The sequence below is a fragment of the Excalfactoria chinensis genome, chromosome 1 (genome assembly GCF_039878825.1).
Source record: "Excalfactoria chinensis isolate bCotChi1 chromosome 1, bCotChi1.hap2, whole genome shotgun sequence".
In the NCBI taxonomy this organism is placed as follows: Eukaryota; Metazoa; Chordata; class Aves; order Galliformes; family Phasianidae; genus Excalfactoria; species Excalfactoria chinensis.
The window spans coordinates 135,255,507-135,277,409 of NC_092825.1; the positions used below are offsets into that span (position 1 = coordinate 135,255,507).

The following is a 21,903-nucleotide window of genomic DNA, read 5'->3' on the forward strand; positions in this document are numbered from 1 at the left end:
TCCTTTGTTTGGATCCAAGAGCCAGGTTCAGAAGGACACTTCGAACTGTGTGTCCCGTCGCCTCCTCTGCTGTTGGCGACTGATGATGCCCCAGGGCCGCCCGTGCTCAGTCTTCCTGCCTCTGTCCATGGTGCTGAAACGGAAAGGAGCAGGACGCGGGCTACCGGTACTGGGCTGGTGGGCGTTCCACCGAAGGGGCACATGGAAAAGAGCAAAGAGAGGACCTAAAGGACACAGCATTGTGTCTGCTCTGCTTGCTATGGAGTATGGAAAAGGGAAGTGTACTGCAAAACAGTGAAATTTAAATTTGGAAACAAACAAACACCAAAATCTAAAAAACAGCCCTCTCTCTAATTGCATTAGTGAAGGTAATTGTAGCAGTTGTAAGGAAATTGCTCCTCTGTAAAAAGTGCCAGACAGAAAAAAACAGTGCCAGTGTTTTAGCTGAATCTCTTTAGAAACACTTTCAAATAGAATTAAAATGTATCATCCAGATCCGACTGTGCATGTTCTGCTCCTAGTTGGTCTAGAATTAATACAAAATCCTTGTATATGGGAGTTCCTTCCACACACTTGTGCTCTTTGTATAAAAATAGCTCTTCGTAGATTAAAGGATTTAGGGAAATAATGGTCAATACCAGAGATGCTGAAGCTTCTGCTAAAACAAGTACCTAATATTGCCAACAGGTTCTGTATTGAAAAGTTGGGAATTATCCTCAAAGTGAATTGTTCTGGATGGATATTTACACTTTGGGATTATCTGTTGTTGTTTAGATTCCTTGTCTGGTTCATTTCTTTCCTTGTATTTTATTTTTATGTTTATTTTTTAAGAAACTTCTGACTAGAAATTAGAGCACTTTAAAAGGAGTATTTATATATATATAAGCACACACACACACGTTATGTCTATTTATTTCATGATACTTGTCTGTACAAACAAATTAATTTCCCTGTAGAATAACTTTATTTCTATGTAGCCACTGGCTTCCTTTTCCTATTTACCTCTGGTTAGTCACAATTTAGGAAGTTTCACCATTAGACTGGAAGAAAACATTGAATCCTCATTTGAAATGAGAAGCCAAAGAAAGTAGATGAGTTGTATTTTAGATAGTATTTATTATGTGTAGCATATTGTGAACTCCTTGGGGCAGAGACTTGTTTGGCATTCTATGTCTAGCAAGGTTAACTACAAAAAGCATTTAGAAAGAATTTTACACAGTGCAGGAGATGCAGTGATTATGTCTGCTTGGAAACGAGTTCTTGGGAAACTCCTTCAGCATTTCTGAAACCTAGGAAAAGAGTTTATGTTCCTAGTTAATAAAGTCCGTTTGTGGTCAGTGTCTCAGACAATGGGTACATGCTGGTTTTGGTGGAACTGCCTAGGTGTACCTCTACCACACCGCCCTAAATCCTTCCCATGAGGCAATCCCCCTGGCCCGTCGAACTGCTCCCGGAGAGCCTGCGTGGGCCGGGACTGCGGTCCTCCCCCCTCACTGACCTCTACCCCCACTTCTCCTTCTTGGGATCTGATTTTCTCGAGTAGCGCTGCGCAACAGCCCTGCTGGCGGCCTGAGACACGGCGTGCGAGAGGGCGGTAGATCTGGGCAGCCCCCGCAGCGGCTCGGAGGGGCAGGGCGAGGGGTGTATGATGGCAGGGAGTCAGTGAGAGGGCGCGCCAAGGTGTCTGCATGTGAGGAGGTTTCCCCTGTATGCCGGGCCGCATGTGCCGGGCCACAGGTGCCCGGCGCTGTCCTCCCCTGCCCGCGGGGAACTCCGCACGGGGCGGCCCGGGAAGCTAAAGGAGGGCGGTAGTTACTGGCGGAGGATCCGCTGGGAACCCGCTGTATGCCACCAGAAAACGGCATCGGCGGCACCCCCCGCCCCTCTTCCTTTATTCTCCCGTTCCTCCTCCACCCCCTTTCCCTCGCCGCCCCTCAGCTCGGGAGGACAAAAAAGCTCCAGCGGTGCGCGTGTGTGTGCGTGTGCGCGTGTAGGGAGGCTGGAGCGGGGTGGGACTGAAAGGCTGTGATTACAGCTCTCCCAGGAGAAGGAGATTGCTCTCTCCAGATGCTGATTTCCGAAGCACTTGGCAATCATCAGGCAGGAGCCTGGAAGAGGCGGCGGTAGCCGCCCCAGCCGCTCCGATGGCAGCGGCGGGCGAGCGGGCGGTGGCAGCGCGGGGCTGAGGGGCTGCCGGGGGAGGCGAAGCCGCCGGCCCCATCGGGCGCAGGGCGCCTCGCAGCGCGACTCTGCCCCGAGCACGCCTCGCTCTGCTCTGCGCCGCTCCACCCGCAGCCGCCGCCCGAGCGGGCGCCCGGCGCCGGGGCAGGGCGGGAGGGGCGGCGGGGCACCCATGCGGTGACCCGCGGCGGGAGCAGCTCCCGCGGGCTGCAGGGCGGGGGGGGCCCACCGTAGCCGCGCCTCTCCCTGGAGGAGACTCCCGCACCCGCTCTCCCGCGCCCCCGGGGATGGGGCCCCGCCGGGACTGAGCGCCCCGCCGCCCGCCCCTTGCCCGTCGCGGCGCCGGCCGGCGTGGGCGAGCCGGCGAGCAGCCATGGCAGCGGCCATCGCCAGCGGCTTGATCCGCCAGAAGCGGCAGGCGAGGGAGCAGCACTGGGACCGGCCCTCGGCCAGCAGGAGGCGGAACAGCCCCAGCAAGAACCGCGGGCTCTGCAACGGCAACCTGGTGGACATTTTCTCCAAGGTCCGCATCTTCGGGCTCAAGAAGCGGCGGTTGCGGCGCCAAGGTGCGTGCCTGTGGCCGGGCCCACCCGGGGGGGCGGGCGGGAGCGGGCAACCTGTGGCCACCAACTTCACGGGCAGGGCGAGACGCCGCCGCCCCGCTCAGCTCCTCCCGGGGTTCGCGTTGTGGCTGGGGGAGACGGGGCTCGGGGACTTCCCACAGAGAGGTGACAGATGTAGCGAGTCATGCTTGATCGCACCCCTATCACCACTTCTCCCCCCACCTTTTTCATTTATTTATTTATTTATTTCCCCTTTTCTTTCTTTTGGTGTGTTTTTGAGGGCGCATAGTATGCAGCACGGAAAGCTTTCCAAGCGTCCGGTGTCTGGGATGGCAACCTGATGGAGCCGTCGCTAATGAGTCCCCATTGATAATCTGCCTGCTTGGTTTTTCTGTGCAGTCTGTGGCCGTGCTACCCAGTGCCCGCTTCATGCTGCTCCGAGCAGCAAGGAACAGTAACTTCTGAATTGTCAAAGAAATAAATATGTCATAGTTGGCAGCCTTGGGAGCCCATGCTTGCATCCCTGTCTATATGTCTGCCTTCCAACTGCTTGTCCCCAGTTAAGGCCTATCAATATAGACAAGGAAATCTGGCAGGCAGTTTTTCTCCCTCATGGATCACAAGTAGTCAACAAGTCCAAGGTGTCTAAAACTGGTACCATGAGGATTGCGTTTTGGCAGTACATTGTGTCAGGACCCTAGAAATAAAAGGAGCTAAGTGACAAAATGACTGCTTCTCTGCTTGTTCTTATTTTGTGATATTCAACTCCATATTCAACAGTGTTTGGAGCTAGTGGTGACTTATTTTGTACTCGTCCTTGGGAAACAAGTATCTTGAAAACAAAAGGATTGTGGCAATAAGAGTGAAAATCTTAAGTGTAACTCAGAACATGGGTTGTGCAGTCAGCGGTCACATAGAGGGTCTACTCTCACTAACGTTAGAGAATGCCACCATGTGTTGTAGATTGGTATGTATAGTAAATTGTACTAAATCACCTCTACAAGTTGGGTTGGAAGATAATTCTAAGAAGCATAATTAATGATCTACCCTGATCGATGCCTCTTGTGCTGTTTTTTTTTTTTCTTTTTTTTTCCCCATGCTTTTTATTTGAAATATCATAAATTTATAGAACTAATACATTTTTTTTTTTTTTAACATGGCTTTATTACTTTGGAACTTTTTTTCATAACTTCTATTGCATTCTTATCTTGCCTTTTTTAGATAGAGCAGTGATACGGGGATGATGATTTATCACCATCCCTGCATATCCATGGCAAAATCTATGCAGGTTTATTCTTAGGCAGTTGGCCTATGAGCTTAATAATAAAACTGAACTATTTGGTTCATAATGTTGAATTCATGTATGTGATATTTGTTTATGAAAATAAGTTTAGAAATTGTTCTGGACCACCTGTTTAGTCTTATTCAGTGGGAAACTATGTGTTAGGCTGTGCTGTGGTGTGCTCCTCACAGCACGGAAGTAACAAAAGATTTCTTAGGTAGGATAGAGCTTACAGTGGACTTCAAAATACATTTATTTTTTTTCATTCATTCCTTTTCCATAAGACACCTTGTGTCATGCTTGCGTAAGAGAATTGGATTAGTATGCATCTTACCTGTTACCCATACCACTGATGCAGATGATTTGAAACTGAATTATCAGAACAAGGAGGATTCACTTTAAAGTCTGTAGTGTCAAACTTGTGAGTTTATTTCCTCTAAGAATCACTCGGAGACATCACAATGTTTGTTCTTCTATTTGTGTTAAAGTCTTGGAATTGGTGCTCATTCTAGTATTCCTTCTGAAAGAATGCTATCACACTTTTGACTTTGTATGCTCATGACACGTAGATATTTGGAGTACCTGTGGATTCAGAGCCATGTGTTATTTAGGGGGGAAGCTGAATAAACAGTCAAACAGAAGTCAGTTGTTTTAAATGCTTGTTAGTTTACCTAAACAGAGTTAAATGACTGCTGAATTCTTTTACCGTCAAACCCATTCGAATGAGTCTTTGCCAAGCAACGCAGGATCCATTTCAAAACATCTGTTGTCAGAAAGGCACAATGGAATTTTGACAAATAGACCTTAGGTGGATGATATACAAGGTGTCATGAGAGCATTGTGGAAAGTGAGCTAACCGAGATGTGACAAACAGTCCGTAGCTTTTTCTTATGATTCAGTGGAAGTACAGAAGAACACATTAAATATTTGTTTCATACATAAGCAAAATCTGGGCTCATAGAATGAAGTGCTTACTTGGTAAAGTACTCACATACGGAAAAATAAATGTTTTTGAAATAATCAGGCAGTCAAAACCAGTGATGTTGCTTTTTAAATTCAAAATACATGTTCAATATTGTTTCTGTTAATTTACAATATATGCACACTTACTGCACACAAGATGTTAGCAAACTTTTGAAAATACACTTTGTTTTTAAACTCGTGTTAAAAAATGCTCATTAATACTCTTCCTGACTGTGATTTGTGTACAAACCAAGTTATTAAATATTATAATTAGTAAATACCAGACAAGCTAAAATCCTTTATTTATTTTTCTGTCATGATTTCAGATTTTTTACTCATAGTCTGTCCTTTAAGGACATAGTAAAATGGCAAGAGAAATATGTTTTGAGAGATTAATACTTTGAAAAAGTAGTATTAAAGTTAGATCCAGAAGCTTACCCGAGGTAAAGGGTCATGTTTGTATTAGCTTACATATTGGCTCTACTGATAACTGCAATGGGAGTTCTAAGCAGCTTTTCTGAAACTTTATTAATGAATTTAGCTGACAATCAAAGTGATTTCTGTTGAGAACTTATCTGGTAAGCTAATGAGTGAAAAAAAACACATTCATTCAACAGGCAGCTTTGATTTGTGTTGTTTAGTATTATGATATTTCAAATTTCTTTTATCTTCATTTCATTGTCATCTGATGAAGAAATCACTGTCATTAATTTCCAGGTAGCCATGAAGCCAAGATCTTGCTTGACATTGATGCCAGACATCAATCAATTATAAATCATCTGCTCCTTCTAGATTAGAAATTGTTCAGTTCTATTTATTTCCCAATTTATGTAAATATAATCGCAAATGGGATAACTGACAGATGAGATGTTGGGTCGTTACAGTAAATAACCTTATGTAACCTGGGACTATCCATTAAGAAGAGAAAATGTAAGTCAGTACTTTACCTCTTGCTACTACAGTGCACAGAGATTAGAAATGTATGCTTATTTCTCGTGCAAATTCTAACTTCTTGGCCTATATTTTCGTCTACAAATGTAGCTTCTTTACTCATCTGAAAAAAAATGTATCATTTGGTTAATTAAGTCTCTTGAGATTATTTTATTGGAAAATATGCAACATGTAGATGAAAGGGCGTTGTGGAGGCTCCTTCTTTGGAGATATTCAAGACCCACCTGGATGCCTACCTGTGTGACCTGGTGTAGGGAACCTGCTTTGGCATTGGGGTTGGACTTGATGATCTCTGGAGGTCCCTTCCAACCCCTGTGATTCTGTGAATTAAAAACCAAGGGTAATCTTTACGGTTTCTCTGTGTTAATGACACATTTGGACTTCTAAATTTATACTTACAGTGTACATGTGAATCGAATGACTTGGCCTCTAAGTTTTTATACTAATATTTATTAATATTTATGAGCAAGATAGACCCAAGGAACATGTTCAAAAAATGCACTGATTAGATTTTACTGCATCTCCAAATAAAGCATTTTTGAAAAATTCCTGAGTTTATCAACTGATGTCTTGAGGCAGATGTGGGAATGGTCCATAATCTCAGATGTAAAATAATTCCTCATTTACATAGCACCTGAATAAGTGTTTAGCTCTCCCACATGAGGAATTAAAAGGAGATTTGTGCATGCTTGTAGAGATACCTAATTTCTTGAAACTCAGGAAAGTGCACATTATTCCAATTATTTAACTTCAGTCTTTGGATGATATGGCTTCTTGGCATTTGATCGGACCGAAACCTGTAGCTTCACTTTCCTATGTGACTGTATCCAGAGTTAATTATGCTGGCAGTTCACTAAAGCCCTCTGCACATTTAGAAGATGTATATCTTTTTACTGGGCATTTAACTGGTGTTATTTATTCTTAAATACTTTTATTCTAATGAGATTGGTTAATCCACAACTCTTTTGGAATTACAGACCTAATCTTATCAATATATATCTAAAATACACGTATATATTTTCTTTAGTGTCAATCTATTTGAAGGATTGCATGATCCTCACTAATTAATAATGTACAAATGTGCTATTTCTCACATATTAAACATATTTAAAACTCACTTTTAAATATGTATTTTGTAGTTTGATAGAGTGTCATGTTTCTTTATTTTTTTTTTCTTTTTCTTTTTTCCTATGCATTCTGTATTTTATATAGACTGTGCTTGCTAACAGCGGCTTTAAAAGTAAATATAGTGGTGACAGGACTGTCATTCTCTTATACTGAACAGGTAGTGATGGCTTTAAAAGTGAAGAATGAGATGTTTTTGAGAAGAAATTGGGAAAAAAGAACTTTCAGATGGTAACATAATCTTGGGGACTGTTGATTTTTAGGAATATCTCAAATACAGCTGGGAGAATTTTGTGGGTCTTTAACCTACATGTAGTGCTGTACCATTGTTATTTCAGAACATCTGTTACCCGTGTCAAGGAAGTAGATAAACTTCACTTAAACATTGTATATCTTAAATTATGCTTAAAGTAGAAATCAAACTATTTCACAAAATAGGAGGTGTTTCAATACAGGTTTTCTAAATATTCTGTTTGGCAATGGTTGCAAGTTAAGATTTCTTTGAATTCAGAGCTATTTGTGCTTGAATTCCTCACTTGTTTCATTTGTGAAGTATAGCGTACTTTTGCTTGTGTGGTTTTTGTGGGTTTTTTTTGTTTTGTTTTGTTTTTTTTTGTTGCTTTTTTTCTTGATAAACACTTGCCCTTGTTTACTTGCATTTAGTTTTGCATATCTGGGGTATATATGTAAAGCTGGAGAAAACAACATTTCACTTCTTCTATAAACAGTCATTGCTTTTCATTCTTCTCAATTTGTAACTGCTGATTTAACAATTCATTTGCAATTTAACTCTTTGTTCTTGTGTGATCTTGCTAGATCTCCAAAGTTCAGGGAGTTCTGATCCACAGGTAGCAGTCTTTCATTGTAAAGTGCATCAGTCATCATACCTGTTAAACTTATACATTAAAAAAATAAAATATCTGGTAAATGGAGGTATTAAAGGAGATTTTGGGAAAGGCAGTTTCTCACTCATGATAGTGAAGTGATGGATAAGTTATAGGTGTGGTCAGGTTTTTGTGCTGTTTTTAAGACTTAATAATACATAATCTACTAGTGGATGTTCTGTGTTGTTCCCCCCTCCCCCCTTCCCTCCCCCCCCCCAGTGTATTTAAGTGTTCATTTGAATCAAACAAAAAAATAAAAATAAAAATGAGTGCTTAAAATCCATTTTGAATAATGATTTTTTAAGGCTGTAGCTTAGGAATATCAGAAATAAATTGAAATATGAAGCAAATTAAATATGTTTACTGCAGAAACTTTTGCTATTATTTTTCTTTAGATTCCAAGCATAACTTAGAGACTTGAATATGTACAGAAGGGTGAGATTAGATGCTCACTTTTTGGGCAGTGTTCAGAAGCCTTTCTTCCTTGGCTGTATGTAACCTCATTTTATCTTTGGCAAATAGTAGACAGTGATATGTAGGAAGATATACCTCAATTCCATTTATTCTCATTGTGGCATCAGCTTTTTCTGAAAGTCTTAGAAACTGGTACATTTTTGTTTTCACAAGTTATTAGTGCTTAATCAGATCTTACATCCTGTCACTCTCTGAGTGGGGTGAAAATGGAAAAAGAGATGATTCTGCACTCAATGGTTGAAAACAATGAGAAAATTAGTAAAGCTCTGATTTTCACTACTGAGACTTATAATCAGTAACCTACTTTCATTGTGTTATAGACCATAATATTTCTGCACGTTTAGTTTTGCATTTCAGTTATATAAATCAGAGGATCTCCTTGATGTGATGAAGTTTTGATGTTACAGTGTTTTTGGTTTTTTTTTCCTGGGAATGAAAATGAAGGAACATACCTCTTCCTGATGCTAAGAAAGAAACTGCTTTTGGTGCCGGGATTTACTAATACCTTCTTGGAGCAAGAGGCAAACAGGTAGTCAAGTCCAGAACTCCAAGTCTGATTCTGTGATACCAACATGCTATGATTTCAGCATACCCTTAAATAGGTGACATCACTTAAATTTATGTTTCAGTAAATAAGATATAAGCAAAGAAAACTGAGAAGTCTGCTGATTCAAAGAGAGGCTAACTCAGAATTGAAAGAAATAAATGACATAATGTTGTTATAAACTTTAAATGCATGTACTAAGTTGAAAAACGTAGAGAAAGTTTGTTACCTCAAGGTTTTCAGTATGCAAGGTTGTTTCAGTTGCTATTCACTGTAAAATGGTGAATGCAAGCTAATAAAAATTACACTGTTCATTTAAGGAAGGTTTATGTAAGTAAAGCTGGACAAAGAGGACTGGAATGGGAATATGAAAAATATCCTTTCTGTAGGATAAAGGCTAATCTCTAGGATGTAATTAAATTATTTAATTAAATCCATGGTATTTCTTCTAACCCACTGCCCAGATCTAGGCAATTTGAATGGCATTGGAGTTACTTTGCTTTTACAGCACACGTTTGGACTGCTGATGGGCGCTAATTGGCATAACTAAATGATGTAACTCAGTGGGTTTATTAAGTATCATCAAGTACTTTATTCCATGTAGGAATGTTTCTGGTTTATGAATCACAAGAGAAGTCCTTCTCTCTAGAAGTTAATCAAAATTAATAATAATAATAATAATAATAAATAAAAATTAAAAGTTAAAAAATATATATCTTTTAAGGTACTTACCTATCTCTTACATTACAAAGCTTTGTAATTTCCAAGATGTAGCCAATGTGTAGTTCTCCTTTGTTTCTGTGGAGCCTGGCTCGACAAATCTTGTATTTTTGGTTGCTGGAATATTTTAAGTATTGTTTTTTTTTTTTGTTTTTTTTTTTTTTTAAAAAGGAAATGAGATAAATAAATTTATCATTATTATTATTTTTTAACTAGCCCACATTTTTAATGGTTCATTGTGTAGGTAAATCTGAATAGAATTGCATGTCCCAGTGACAAGGGACTTTTCAAGCCTCAGGGTTTTTTTACTACTGATTTTGAAGTCTCTTTGCAAAGAGATATGTTAGACTGACTTAAGAAAAGGTCAGCAGGTTTAATCACAGTAGAGATTCTTATGGAATGATGAACCTAGAAGTAGGAGCTGCTGCCAAGGTCTTCTTTAGTGAACTACCATGACATAGATATTTGTATTTTGGTTTGGATGAGAATGTGCACTTGGAGAGCATTGTACTGATTAAAGTTCTTAGTAACCAGAAGTTTTACCAAAAATACTAAGCTTTTATTGTAGGATTTTATATAGTATGAATGAAAATGTTTTTGAAATGCAAATATTTCTTTTAAGCTTCTGTGATAATGAATAGTATTTTTTTGTTTAAATGTTACTATGCATGTTTGTGTAATCATTACAGATCTGTAATATCTATACTATGTTAGCGCTCTTCTTGAAAAGCTTATTTTATAGTAAAATAGTACTTCATCCACAGTAAGTCTATTTCAATATGATACTTACATTTTCTTTGAAAGATTTCTAACACATGACAGCAAACTTAATTTAGTGCACGAATTCTATTGGTTATTCAAAAAGGCTAGTCTGTTTGTTAGTGACTATGTTAGAGATTATACACAAATCTAATGTTTGTGTGGCTTTTTTGTATGTTTGTTTAAATCTATGGTTTTTCTTTATGTGCTTCAGAATAGTTTTCTAGTGACTTGATATGCTCATAATTATGATGAAGCAGGATTTTTCTTTGGTGATTCTTGTAACGTAAATTCTGTAATTCACAGATAATAGTTCGTAACTTTTTCAAAATCTTGCAGTGTTTACTGAGTATTTAGTTATTTGCACACTGAGATGCTTTATGCGTTGTCAATGTCCCAGCTTAAACAGATGCTTCTCTAATTTTCACCTGCATAGTTTATGTGTAACTGAGACTTGAATTCCTCGACCTTAATTAGTACTTTGTATCTACTTATACCAAATTCTGATGAGTTGAAAAATTTACCACTGTTATCTGTATTCCAGTGACTACAAAATAAATGAACTCTTGAACTTCTTTGCTCTATTTCTTTCTTTCACTTTTCTTGCTATGTAATCAGAACAAATGCACTGAAATGTGTAGTATTTTGTTCTGAAGAACATTTTAAATTGTGATATTTAAGCCAAGAGACATCAGATATGGAATCTCTTTCTATATGTAAGAGGTTTGCATGGCAAGATGGGTTTCCTGGAATTTAACTAGGGTCCATGTGTCTGCTGCAAGTATTGACTGGCTTGACTTTGATCAGTCTTGTACCTCGAGTTGTACTTACGGCATTAGTCCATTATACATGCTTTACCCTAGGCTTTTGCTTTCACGACTACAGGATGAAGGCTTATGTATGTCGATCTTTCCCTTCACATATTTGGGGGTGCACAGAAAAATAGTAATGGATTCCTCCCACTGTTAATCCCTTCCCATAATCTTTTCAGTTATCTTGGATCATGGCTGTGTCAAGAAATGGGACTAACCATAAAATAACACAGGATGTTTTAGTAATTTGTACTTAGAAAACTGTTCCTGGAGTTGAAAAAATTGAGAGAATCATCTCTGGCAATGAAGGTAGTCTGAAGAAATGCAAGTCTTTTTTTTTTTTTTTTGTTTCTAATACACATTCTTTAACTTAGCTTCAGTATGCTTTAATAAATTGAAACTAGCTTGAAAATTATTGCCAGTCAAATACATCAGCAGCAAACTTCACTACCGAGCAAATTATTTTTTTAATAAAATGTTTATCTCAATCTTCAAACAGCCTGGTGCACAGATGATTTATACCTCTTTAATAAATGTTAAAAAATGAAGCCTTCATTACTAGCATAGTCTTGTCTTGCTAAGATAAACAGTCTGGTTTCTGAGAATCTCCATTTTCTTACTTTTTTTTTTTTTTTTTTTTTTTCTCTCTGAAAATGGATTTGTGCAGAAGTTTCTTTGCAGCTCAAGTCTTCTAAGCATTAGGTTGGTAAATCTCACTCCGTTATTGCTTCTACTTACATTTTAGTTTTCTAACAAGGAGGAACAAACCATTATTCTAACTCTTGTGCTCATGCAATTGTGCTAAAAGAAGTGAAAAACCCATTTCCAGAGAGCCTCACTAACAATTTTTACCAGCAATTCTTAAGCTTGTAGGTGTTGAAGAACAGTGAGGATGTGATGTTACTACTCTAGAAATAGATCTTTTGATGTAACGCACCTGATTCTGGAAATCTTTGTGAAATTAGAACACTTACTGTGTAAATACAAAACATTTTTTATCATAATCAATACAGTTCAATCTGTCTGCAATATCTGCTTATCAAGGTTTCATGTTGCAGATACAATGTTTGAAATGAACCAGTAGCACAAGCAAACATTTCTGATGGTCTATTAAGTTTGTTTTCTAATTTACTGGATATCACCTGGCAGATTCTATGGTATGTTTGTTGTGGATAAATAGTCATTAATTTGGGATCTGATGTACTAAAACTCAACTTCTTTGCAAAATTCCAGTAATAGCAATTAACAAAACCAGAGTTTTCACAGCCCCAGTGGTACAAGTGTAGGTGAGATGGTGAATCTGATCTTAAAAAATAAAATGTGTACACATAAAGATTCTTAATCATGTGGGTTTTTTTGCTCATAACTAACTGCATATCCTGTTTTTGTGTTTTTGTTTTTGTTTTTTTTATGTAGCTATGGCTACATAGATGCAAGATAACCCTGTTTTCTACTCTTTTCTAACAAATACTTAAGAAGTAAAAGGATGGAGTATGAGTAGTTAAAGGGGAAACACATTGCTAGTAAATATTGGAAGTTCTAGTGAATTACTGATGCTGTTATTCAAAAAGCACTCACTGCAATTTTGTCTAAACTTTAAAAAATTTAAACAATGTTGATGTGTGGAAAGGGTAAGTTAAATACATCTAAGCAATTATGTATAGATAAGTTGTAAGGAGAAAGTCTTATTTTTTGTAATTATCTATCTCCTGATATTAGTATTCATTTAGGACATAAATGGGATTTTTTTAAGCAGTTATATTTGAATTTAGGCTTCTTACTTGATGATGAGACTTGTCAAATAGACAAATTTCTTTTCTATTTATTAGCGTATATTTTTTTGAATAGCACTTTATGTTCATAAAATGGTGATAGTTCCAGTTGATTACCAGATAGGTTTCTACTATCACATGCAAGCAGTTTTGATATGTGCTGTTTTATTTCTAAAGCAGCACAGCTGTAACACCAGAGCACTAATGGCACAACTCTCCTCTTGAGTCCAAAAGATTGTGGCATACAGTGTTCTTTTTTAGAGATATGTCATAGATGTGTAGGAGGTGAAAAAATGTTTCATCACTTCTGCCATAGTATCAGCAATGTCTCACACAGTGGCTCTAATATGTTGACAGCTCGGTGAGTCCTGAATGCCTTCATTTGATTATGAAGTTGAATTTTTGTCCCTGTGAAGATTTTATTTATTTATTTATTTATTTTTTCCCTCCTTTCATTTAAGTAACATGAAAATTACACAGTTATGGACTCCACTGCCCACTACCTCAGAAACAGAAAAGTGTCTTTAGGGGACAACTATTGAAATAGCAGGCTATTTTGGTCTTGTATTCTTTGCTAAGCTTCAGGAGAAAATTTTCATGATGGACCAGACCTTGTTTTTTTGTTTGAATACTGGTTGAAATCAGACATTCTGCATTTGGAATGTGTGATTTGCTGTGTTGATTCTTCTCTCTTCACTCATTTGGTGATTTTTGAACAGCTGTTAGGTAGTTGGTTGATCAACTCATTTTGAATATTGTTGGTTTGTCTACTTGTTTTCTGGTATCTAAGCTCCTGTTTCAGTAGAAGGTGAAAAGATTGAATTAATTTTCTTTATTGGGATCATTCAGACCCTGTATTTGGAGCAAGATAGAAATTTTCCATTTTGCATTCCCAAAGGAGAAATATGAATTCTGTAGCTCTGAAAACAACTTGCCACAAATTTTTCCTTCAAATTTCAGCAGAGGTGCTTCTGAAAGGAAACAAAGTTCTCCAGATATCCCAATACTCAGTATGAAGTTACAGGTATTTATTTTGTCATCCTGCAGTGATAGTTTGTAAAACTGAAGGAGGGATAGCCACAGTGTATTGAGCTGTTGTTCACTTACCGTATCATAGAATCATTCAATAGTTTGGGTTGGAAGGGGTCTAAGATCATCTAGTTCCTGACACCCTTCCATAGGCAGACAAAACTTTCACTAGACCTGGCTTTGAATGCTTCCAGGGAGGGGGCATCCACAACCTTGCTGGACAGATACCATAGTTTTTACATGCCGCTTATACTTGGGTAACTATTTGTCTGCAAATTAAATGTGAAAAGTGTTGGAAGGGAGAGAAGTTATTTTGATTCTCTTAGCAGCAGATAATAGAGTTGCTTGGGTTGGAAGGGACCTCAAGGATCATCAGGCTCCAAACCCCCTGCAACAGGCAGGGTGATTAAAACTCATATCTAATAAAAGACCAGGCTGCCCAGGGCCCCATCCAACCTGGCCTTGAACATGTCTAGGGATGGGGGTTCCACAGTCTCCCTGGGGTTGCTCCTCTTTGTAACTGTGGCAAGTGTATAAGGCAGGGATGTTGTTTTCATAAGCACCTGAAATCTTGGAAAGGATGTGGCTCTTCCTTTGGTGTCAATGAGGCCATAATTGCTCTTAGCTCTGCTTTCGCCTACACTTTAAGACCACTCAAACAACAACAACAACAACAACAAACACCCACAAACACAAGAAGAGAGGCGTGGTTTGCAGTTTGCTTTATAAGCAGCTCCTAATTGTAGTACATAAGAGTGCTTTGGAACTGTGCTGGCTGCCTAAAAGCTGCAGCTTGGAAATCTGAGTAGTAGGAGTATAAACAACTTATTAAACAAAGCTGTCATCTGGGAAAACAAACCAACATTTAGTTTTGGAGGATTTCACACTGCTAAGCATGCTCTATTTTCTATTTTGTCAGAACAGCGATTCCAGTTATATTTGATATGCTCATCCTGTCTTGGCAGGACTACTTAGCCATACTGCTAAGATACCTGACTACCCAAGAGAAAAGAATAAAATGAGTATACCTATTTCATTCCATCTAAAAAAAACTACAGTAGATTTATAAATCTTACTGAAAAAGTACTGTAACATACAGCAGTCAAGCTTTAACTTTTATTTTACTAGTTCTGTAATGCCTCTTATCAGCTATGCTCCTACAATTTCATGTGTGGAAACATAACCAAGGGGAATAATAGTTTGTTTGTGATACAGTACTTAATGGCAATTATGTAATTTCGGTCAGTGGAGTGAAGCTGGCAGCTAAGTCAGGCTTCACTATGAGTGGAGAGGCATTTAATGATGAGCAGTGCTGGAAATTGTCTGCAACAGCTCTGAAGTGCGAGCTTATTACTCTATTCTCAGTATATTTCACTGAGTTTATTTTTCTTACAGCTTTCTGATATTAAAATTTTCAGTTCTATAAAGGCAAAATAAATTGTAATTACTTGGTTCTGGTTTGGTAAGGTAGGAAGCTTCTGCCAACCTGAACTAAAGTTTATATAGATTTTGGTAAACAAACTTAGACATGCTGAATCAATTCCCTGATTTCTATAGGTACAGAAGCTACATGTATCTTTCAAGACTGATATTTGAATTTTGCCACCTTGAGATGAAGAATTTGCTTTTCATTCTGTTGCTATACTTAGCAAGTGAGGCTTTGGGAGCAATTACTGTACATTAGAAGTAACCCTGGCAGCAGTGTATACATAAACAGACTTTTGATAAGGAAAAAATACATTTAACACTTTAAAGAAAAAGCATATTTGTGTGCATTAATTGCATATGATTCTGATGTCTTTCTGACCTTCTTTAAATTTGTAAGTTTTAACAGTATGGCTTTAACATCACTTCAGTGTTGCTGGTGCTTTCTGGATGTTTATGACACAGTCTTTTATGACCTCTACATCTGATCCCTTTCTACACTAATGTTAAAATGTAGCAGTGAGCAATGATATGGTAAAATTGCTATTACATCCTCAATATGGTCCATGTTTCTAATTTGACATTATTTGCTAAGAGCATAGAAGGAGCTTAGTAGACTTTCACATGAGATATCTGTCACTACCTAAAATTCCATAATCACCTGTAGCTTCACGCTGTCTGTATGAGAATGTGATATCCAAGGCAGAAAGATCTGGCAAAGGGCGGGTAAGTAATGGTGCAAGTCAATGATTTGGTGTATGTTGAGAGAATAGTCTGTCATGGTAGACTTCCTGGCTAGTCCTGAGCAAGGAAACCACACAAGCTGCATAAGATGTAGTGAGTGACAGTCAAAACTGTACGTTGTGTTGCTTATTTTCTGTAATTTGTACTTTAAGGACAGAGAAAGATAATATTTCTGGGGCTGTTTGTGTTCTTCTTTTTAAGAAGCCAGAATGACCTTAGTACTAATTTTACAAATGATTTAATTGAGAGGGACGGTTATAACAAATGCGTCTTTCCCAGTAATCTTGAAGATAGAAGGTCATTTATTTCACAGTTTGAAAAGAGTAGAATTTTCTACAGTACTAAAAGAGGTAATTTTGTGTTTCCAAATGATAAAACCAATTCAGCAAATACCCAGCTTTCTTCACTTTAAAGCTGAATCAAAACCATGTCTTCCTTTAAGTTGAGGTTTACTTTAAATATATCAAAATGTATCTATAGATTCTTTAAACTGTGGTCTGTTGCAAATAAATACTGGGGGTTTTCATTTGAAATGCATTTTATTTTTTTCTAAGTGCCGATGATTAAGCCATTATTTGTTTCATAAGAAACTAGACTTCATTTAACATATAACTAAAATCATTCTCTTGGTGGATATTTTATTGAATAGATTCTGAAAAACACAATGCTCATCATTCAGACATATTTCAATACATTGCATTGGTCATCTAGCATACATTTATAGAGAACATGTTCTATCAAATACTGGATAGCATGCTGAATTTCAGATGTTGAGGTAGAACAACAAGCTACCTTTAACATCAAGAGATGTATAACTTAAAAACTTTTGTCATCATTGCAGTCATTGTAAGGAAGCAGGGCAAACTATGGTACATTGTTTAGCAGCTTTACATTTAATTAGGGACAGTGATAGTAGGTTTCACCTTTGCTGAGGAGAGCAGAGTGGTGCATCTGTGTGCACATAAAATTTGAGATTAGCTACTGCTATTATGGTAGAATTGAAACTGCCCTGCTACAACTCTGAAGAGTCTCAGTAAGAGACACTTTAGAAAATCCAGGTAATTAATTTTGGGACTTATTCAAGTGATCTTCTGTTGTGCTGTGTTTAATTACATTTTGTTTTGTTCTTTATGTTTGTAACTCATTGCTTGTTGGACTGATAGTTTTTATTTTATCTGAAACAACTTCACTCTTCTGTCAGGTTTGGATCAATTCCAAGTTTCCATCAGTACAGAACAGTTTTGTTAAAACTTTTTGTTGGAAGAGGAAGAGAAAATTGGAAGATTTATCAAACCCCAGGGCGTATCAAACAGCTTTGTGGCTAGAGCCCACTTCTTTCTACATAGAAAGTTTCAAGTTTAACTTCCTTTTCACTTTGGTTCAGACAAAAAGGCTTTAACCTGTATCTCCACTGAGAATATTTCATGCCAGACTGCTAGTTATTCCTCTGTGAGTAACTCAGGTATTGTTTTTCCCTGGATGAGCTGAATGCCTGTGGCACTGTTGTACACTGTGATAGGGTGCTAAATATTTATGCAATCTGCTTATTGCTTTTGAAGGATCACATCAAATTGTTGTTTTTCAAGGAATTATATAGGAAAGATATCTATTCAGGATCAGGGAAATAATCATTCTTTTGGAATGATGAGGATTTGTTCCCCTTCAGGTTTATCTTTAGTGAAATGTTTACTATTCCCGTGTGTTTCTTCAGACTTCTGTTATCTCCTCAGACAGTCATCTTAAGGGCGCTGGAGAGAACCAGAATTACTGAGTACAGACATTTTCCTGGTTTACCTAAGAGACAATAGTTAAGACAGAATTTCTTTGAAAATGCTCTACTTTCATGATAGCATTTCAGAGGGTTTTGACATTGATCGCATTCATACGACTCACATTTGGCAGTGGAGTTTCAGTGTAGTCATCTACTACATCATGGATTGTTTTATTGTGGTCATTTAACATTAATCGGAATACTTTTTCTGGGATATTTTGATTGCACTGAAGTTCCAATATGCTTTCCAACCCACCATAGATTGGTAGCCATGAAATTTCTTATGAGATTCACTCAAATCAGATGTAAATGTTTCCTAAGTAGACAGCAATACTTGACCATCTTACAAGTTCATATTTTGACTGTCATGCTGTTAATGAAAGAAAAAGTTATTAGTAGGGTGGTGTTTTGAAGCAAATGTCTTCACTGTTTGTGAAGGGAGCCTTGGAGGACTAGATCAGACATATGCTAGACTAGAAAAGTTAATAATTCTGCTTCCAAAGTCTACTCTAGAAGGAGGTTGCCTGAGGAAAGTCTAGATCTGTGAAAATACTATGGGTCCCAAGACCAAGCTCTTGAAAGTTCCTGGACAGACTCTCTGGAAGAGTGTGAGCCTGAGCTGCTGGGGAACCTGCCCTTGCATCGGAGTGGCTGTTCTGCTTCTTAGAGTCCCCAGCTCCATAGAGCTGAAGAGAGAAAAGGATTTTTCTTTCATGGAGAAGCATGGCTTCTAATGAAGAAGGAGTGCTTATTGGTGGAAGAAGTAGATCTTAATTTTAGCTCTTATCATTAACGTTACGTTTATCTTCATTTAACACTAATGGAGTACGGACTTTTTTTTTTTTTTTTTTTTTTTTTTTTGTGGAAGAAACTCAAGGTATTTAGTTATTTAAGAAATTCTAAAGACTTCAATATTTTAGACCTTTGTTGGTGTCCCAACACTATATAATCTTCATATTGATTTCCAATTTAGTTCAGCTTTAATTGTCTCAGAAGATTGAGAGAAGTCTTGGGCCTCTTTCCAATATATAAACACTGCCACAGAAATGCTTTGTGAGTTTTCAAAGGGGATAATTCCACTGAGAAATTATCTTTTCTAAACCACACAAATCCAGTAGTTAGCATGAGTTGCCCAAAATATAATTTGAAAGCAGATTATTTTATTTAGAATTGTCTGGAAACTGTTGATGAGGGTGTAATTTATTCTCCTTCCAGTTGCTTTCATCAGTACGTGTTAAAGTGCTGAGAAAAGATTCTATAAGCTGTCATTTTGCTACACAAATAGAAGGCCTCTTATAAGTGATATGTATTTTTGCTGACATCCATTTATTTTATTAACAGTTACAAGCTTTTTCCCCTTGCCTCCTCTCCCCTATTTGAAGCTTCTCTATTAAAATCCTTCAGTTTGCCTAAATGGTGGAATTATTACTGTTATATTATACAAATAAACACACTAAGTTTAATGTAAACTCAGGGTAATAGTTGGTCTCTGACATGCTTGTCAGTTGTGGTTTCTGTCTATCCACTTGTTAATTTTGTGTTTTCCAGTCATTGTGTATCCTTTTATACAGTGTTACGTATAGGGGCTTCTATAACCTTGACTGAGGTGCAGAAAACCATTTTTATTGCCACTTTGGGCAAAGCATCCACCCTCTTTGTGCTTCTGCTTAGTCCTCTGTAAAGCGAGAGTGATGCTGATCTCCAGTGTTGAGGAGCTGCCTGGGAATCTGCTGGCAGCTAGAACCCATAGCAACAAAAGAGTTTTCAAAGGCAAGCTTGTGGGACAATTAAGAGAATCGAGAAGCAATCTGTATTAAGCCTTTTGTTTTCAGATAGACATTTTCCATTTTTTAATTATTTTTTCTAGTTTTGAAGTAACTTTTAAATTCAAATTCTAAGTCAATTTAATCTTAAAATAACAGTGTTGAGCAATTTAAATGAAATACTTGCTCTTTGACTAATTCATCTAGTTTTGTTATAAAAGATTTTAAACTCTTCGACTTACCTATGTTTTTGTTTATTTGTTCTGGTGTGGAGAAATCATGCATTGCCTACTTTGGTCTATTAGAGAAAATGGAAAAGCTTTTAGTGCATTCTGTACTGCTTTTTTTTTTTTTTTTTTTTTTTTTTTCCCCACTTCTTTAATTCCTGAAGAAAAACGTGGCTCTTTTGTTTTGGAAACAAAGGCTAGCTGTCCTATTTCAGGCAGCTCCTCGTGATTTGAAGACTTAGATATGTCTTTTTTTCTGTTGTAAATATAGTGGCTATCATCACTGTTCCCATACATCATCTAACTTTAGACTTCTGTCTTTAGCACTGGGTTCTCTGTCCATTCAGAAAGCAATTCATTGCATGCATTTGAGAAACCTAAACGCATACGGTATAAATATTTTCTAGTGGTGTGATGTGAATAGTTTCTGAGCTGTGTCAGTCCTGTGTAATATGGGTTGCTACTAATTCTCTACTTCATTGTTGTCACGAGGAAACATCTAAAATAAAATAAAATAAAATGAGAAATAAAAATCTCTGTTGCCTTGATATTACAGTGGGCAAAATCCCACTGATTGCCTCAGATAGGGAGTGGCCATGATCTTTAGAATTCATTGAGATCAAAGTCATTGCTCAGCTGCTTTCCAGTGTTTTGTGCTTTCTTTGCTGTGTTGCTATGTTCCCTAGAAATAGCTGAAGTGATACTTTGATTATAAAGCAGCAGAGTTCTGGTTTGTTTGCAAAAAAAAAAAAAAAAAAATGCACTAAAAAAATCTGCTGTAAGTTTTGGAGCACAGCACAGCTGCAGTGTGAAAGCAGATGGGGAGTGAAGTAAAATAGGAGGGTACTTGCTGCACCAGGGCCTGCATGCTGCCATCATGTCACCAGGAGCATGACAGTATATTAGTCAGGGTGATGAGAGCTTTTAACTTCTCTTTCTGCTTTCCTGTTCTTCCTTCTCTGGTAAATCCATGCTTTGCATAACACTAACAATAAGTTCTTAGAAAAATAAAGTGTAGCCTACTTGACAGGGCCATTTACATGGATTTTAATGAAGAACTTAATAAAGAATAATCAAGGCCTACATATGCCCTTCCTTTCTGTGGAAAAGTTAATGTGACTTGTGTATCAAATTAAAACAAGATCTATGTCAGGGACTTCTGCTATTTTTTGTGTGTAGAAGTAGAGAACTGCTTCAAAGCCCTCTAAAAAAATCATAAAATCAAGGAATCGTAGAATGGTTTCTCTAGACTGAAGAGTCCCTGCTCTCAGATTGTTCCAATAGGATAGGCGGCCCTCCTCTGGAATTGATCCAACATCTCGGTGTCCTTCATGTAGTTCATATACCATGGAAACTTTGGTGAATATGAGTTTTTTATGAATTAGAAATATCCTTTCTGATATATATATTTTTCTGGCTACCTTTAGGAGTGGGAGAGGTCCTAATAATAAGTTGAGGTGTTAAGTATTTTGTGCTGTAGTTAATGGTTTACGAGATACATGCAAATATGCATGTGAGATGTGATGTGTGATATAAAGGTAAACCATACCAGCTTTCACCTGTAGTATTTTACACAAAGCACTGCAGCATCTATGGTGAAGATAAAGAAGAATAACCACCAGGCACTGTACCAAATGGCTCAAGTAAGAGCACATGAGTGTTAGAAAATAAAACCAGGGCTGGCAGGGATTTTTTACACCCTGCTTTATCAGTGCAAGGGTTTTGAAGTTAGTGTGCCAGTATGTTAGTGTGCTGATGGGACTAAACTGTGAGGGTGCCAGCTGAGCTCAGCACTGCTGCTGGTGGGGCTGGGCACTGCCTGACCTGCAGCTGGACTCAGCAGACCTTGCTCTCACCCTGGGAGGCCAAGGTACCAGATGCAAAGCTGAAGGAAGCCAAGGGCAACATTCAGTC

The 21,903-nt window shown here is 38.0% G+C and overlaps 1 protein-coding gene across 4 annotated transcripts in view; it reads left to right on the top strand.

Moving 5' to 3' along the window:
- Positions 1-21,903, top strand: part of FGF14 (fibroblast growth factor 14) — a 367,985-nt gene that overhangs the window by 231,134 nt on the left and 114,948 nt on the right. The window contains exon 1 of one of the 4 annotated variants that reach the window (XM_072346343.1): positions 2,387-2,747. The exons of the other annotated variants lie outside the window; for them this stretch is intronic. Within the exon in view, the coding sequence (XP_072202444.1) occupies positions 2,555-2,747 (193 nt within the window). The 5' untranslated portion in view covers positions 2,387-2,554. Of the gene's footprint in view, positions 1-2,386; positions 2,748-21,903 lie in introns of those variants that run through there. 4 annotated transcript variants of the gene reach the window in all.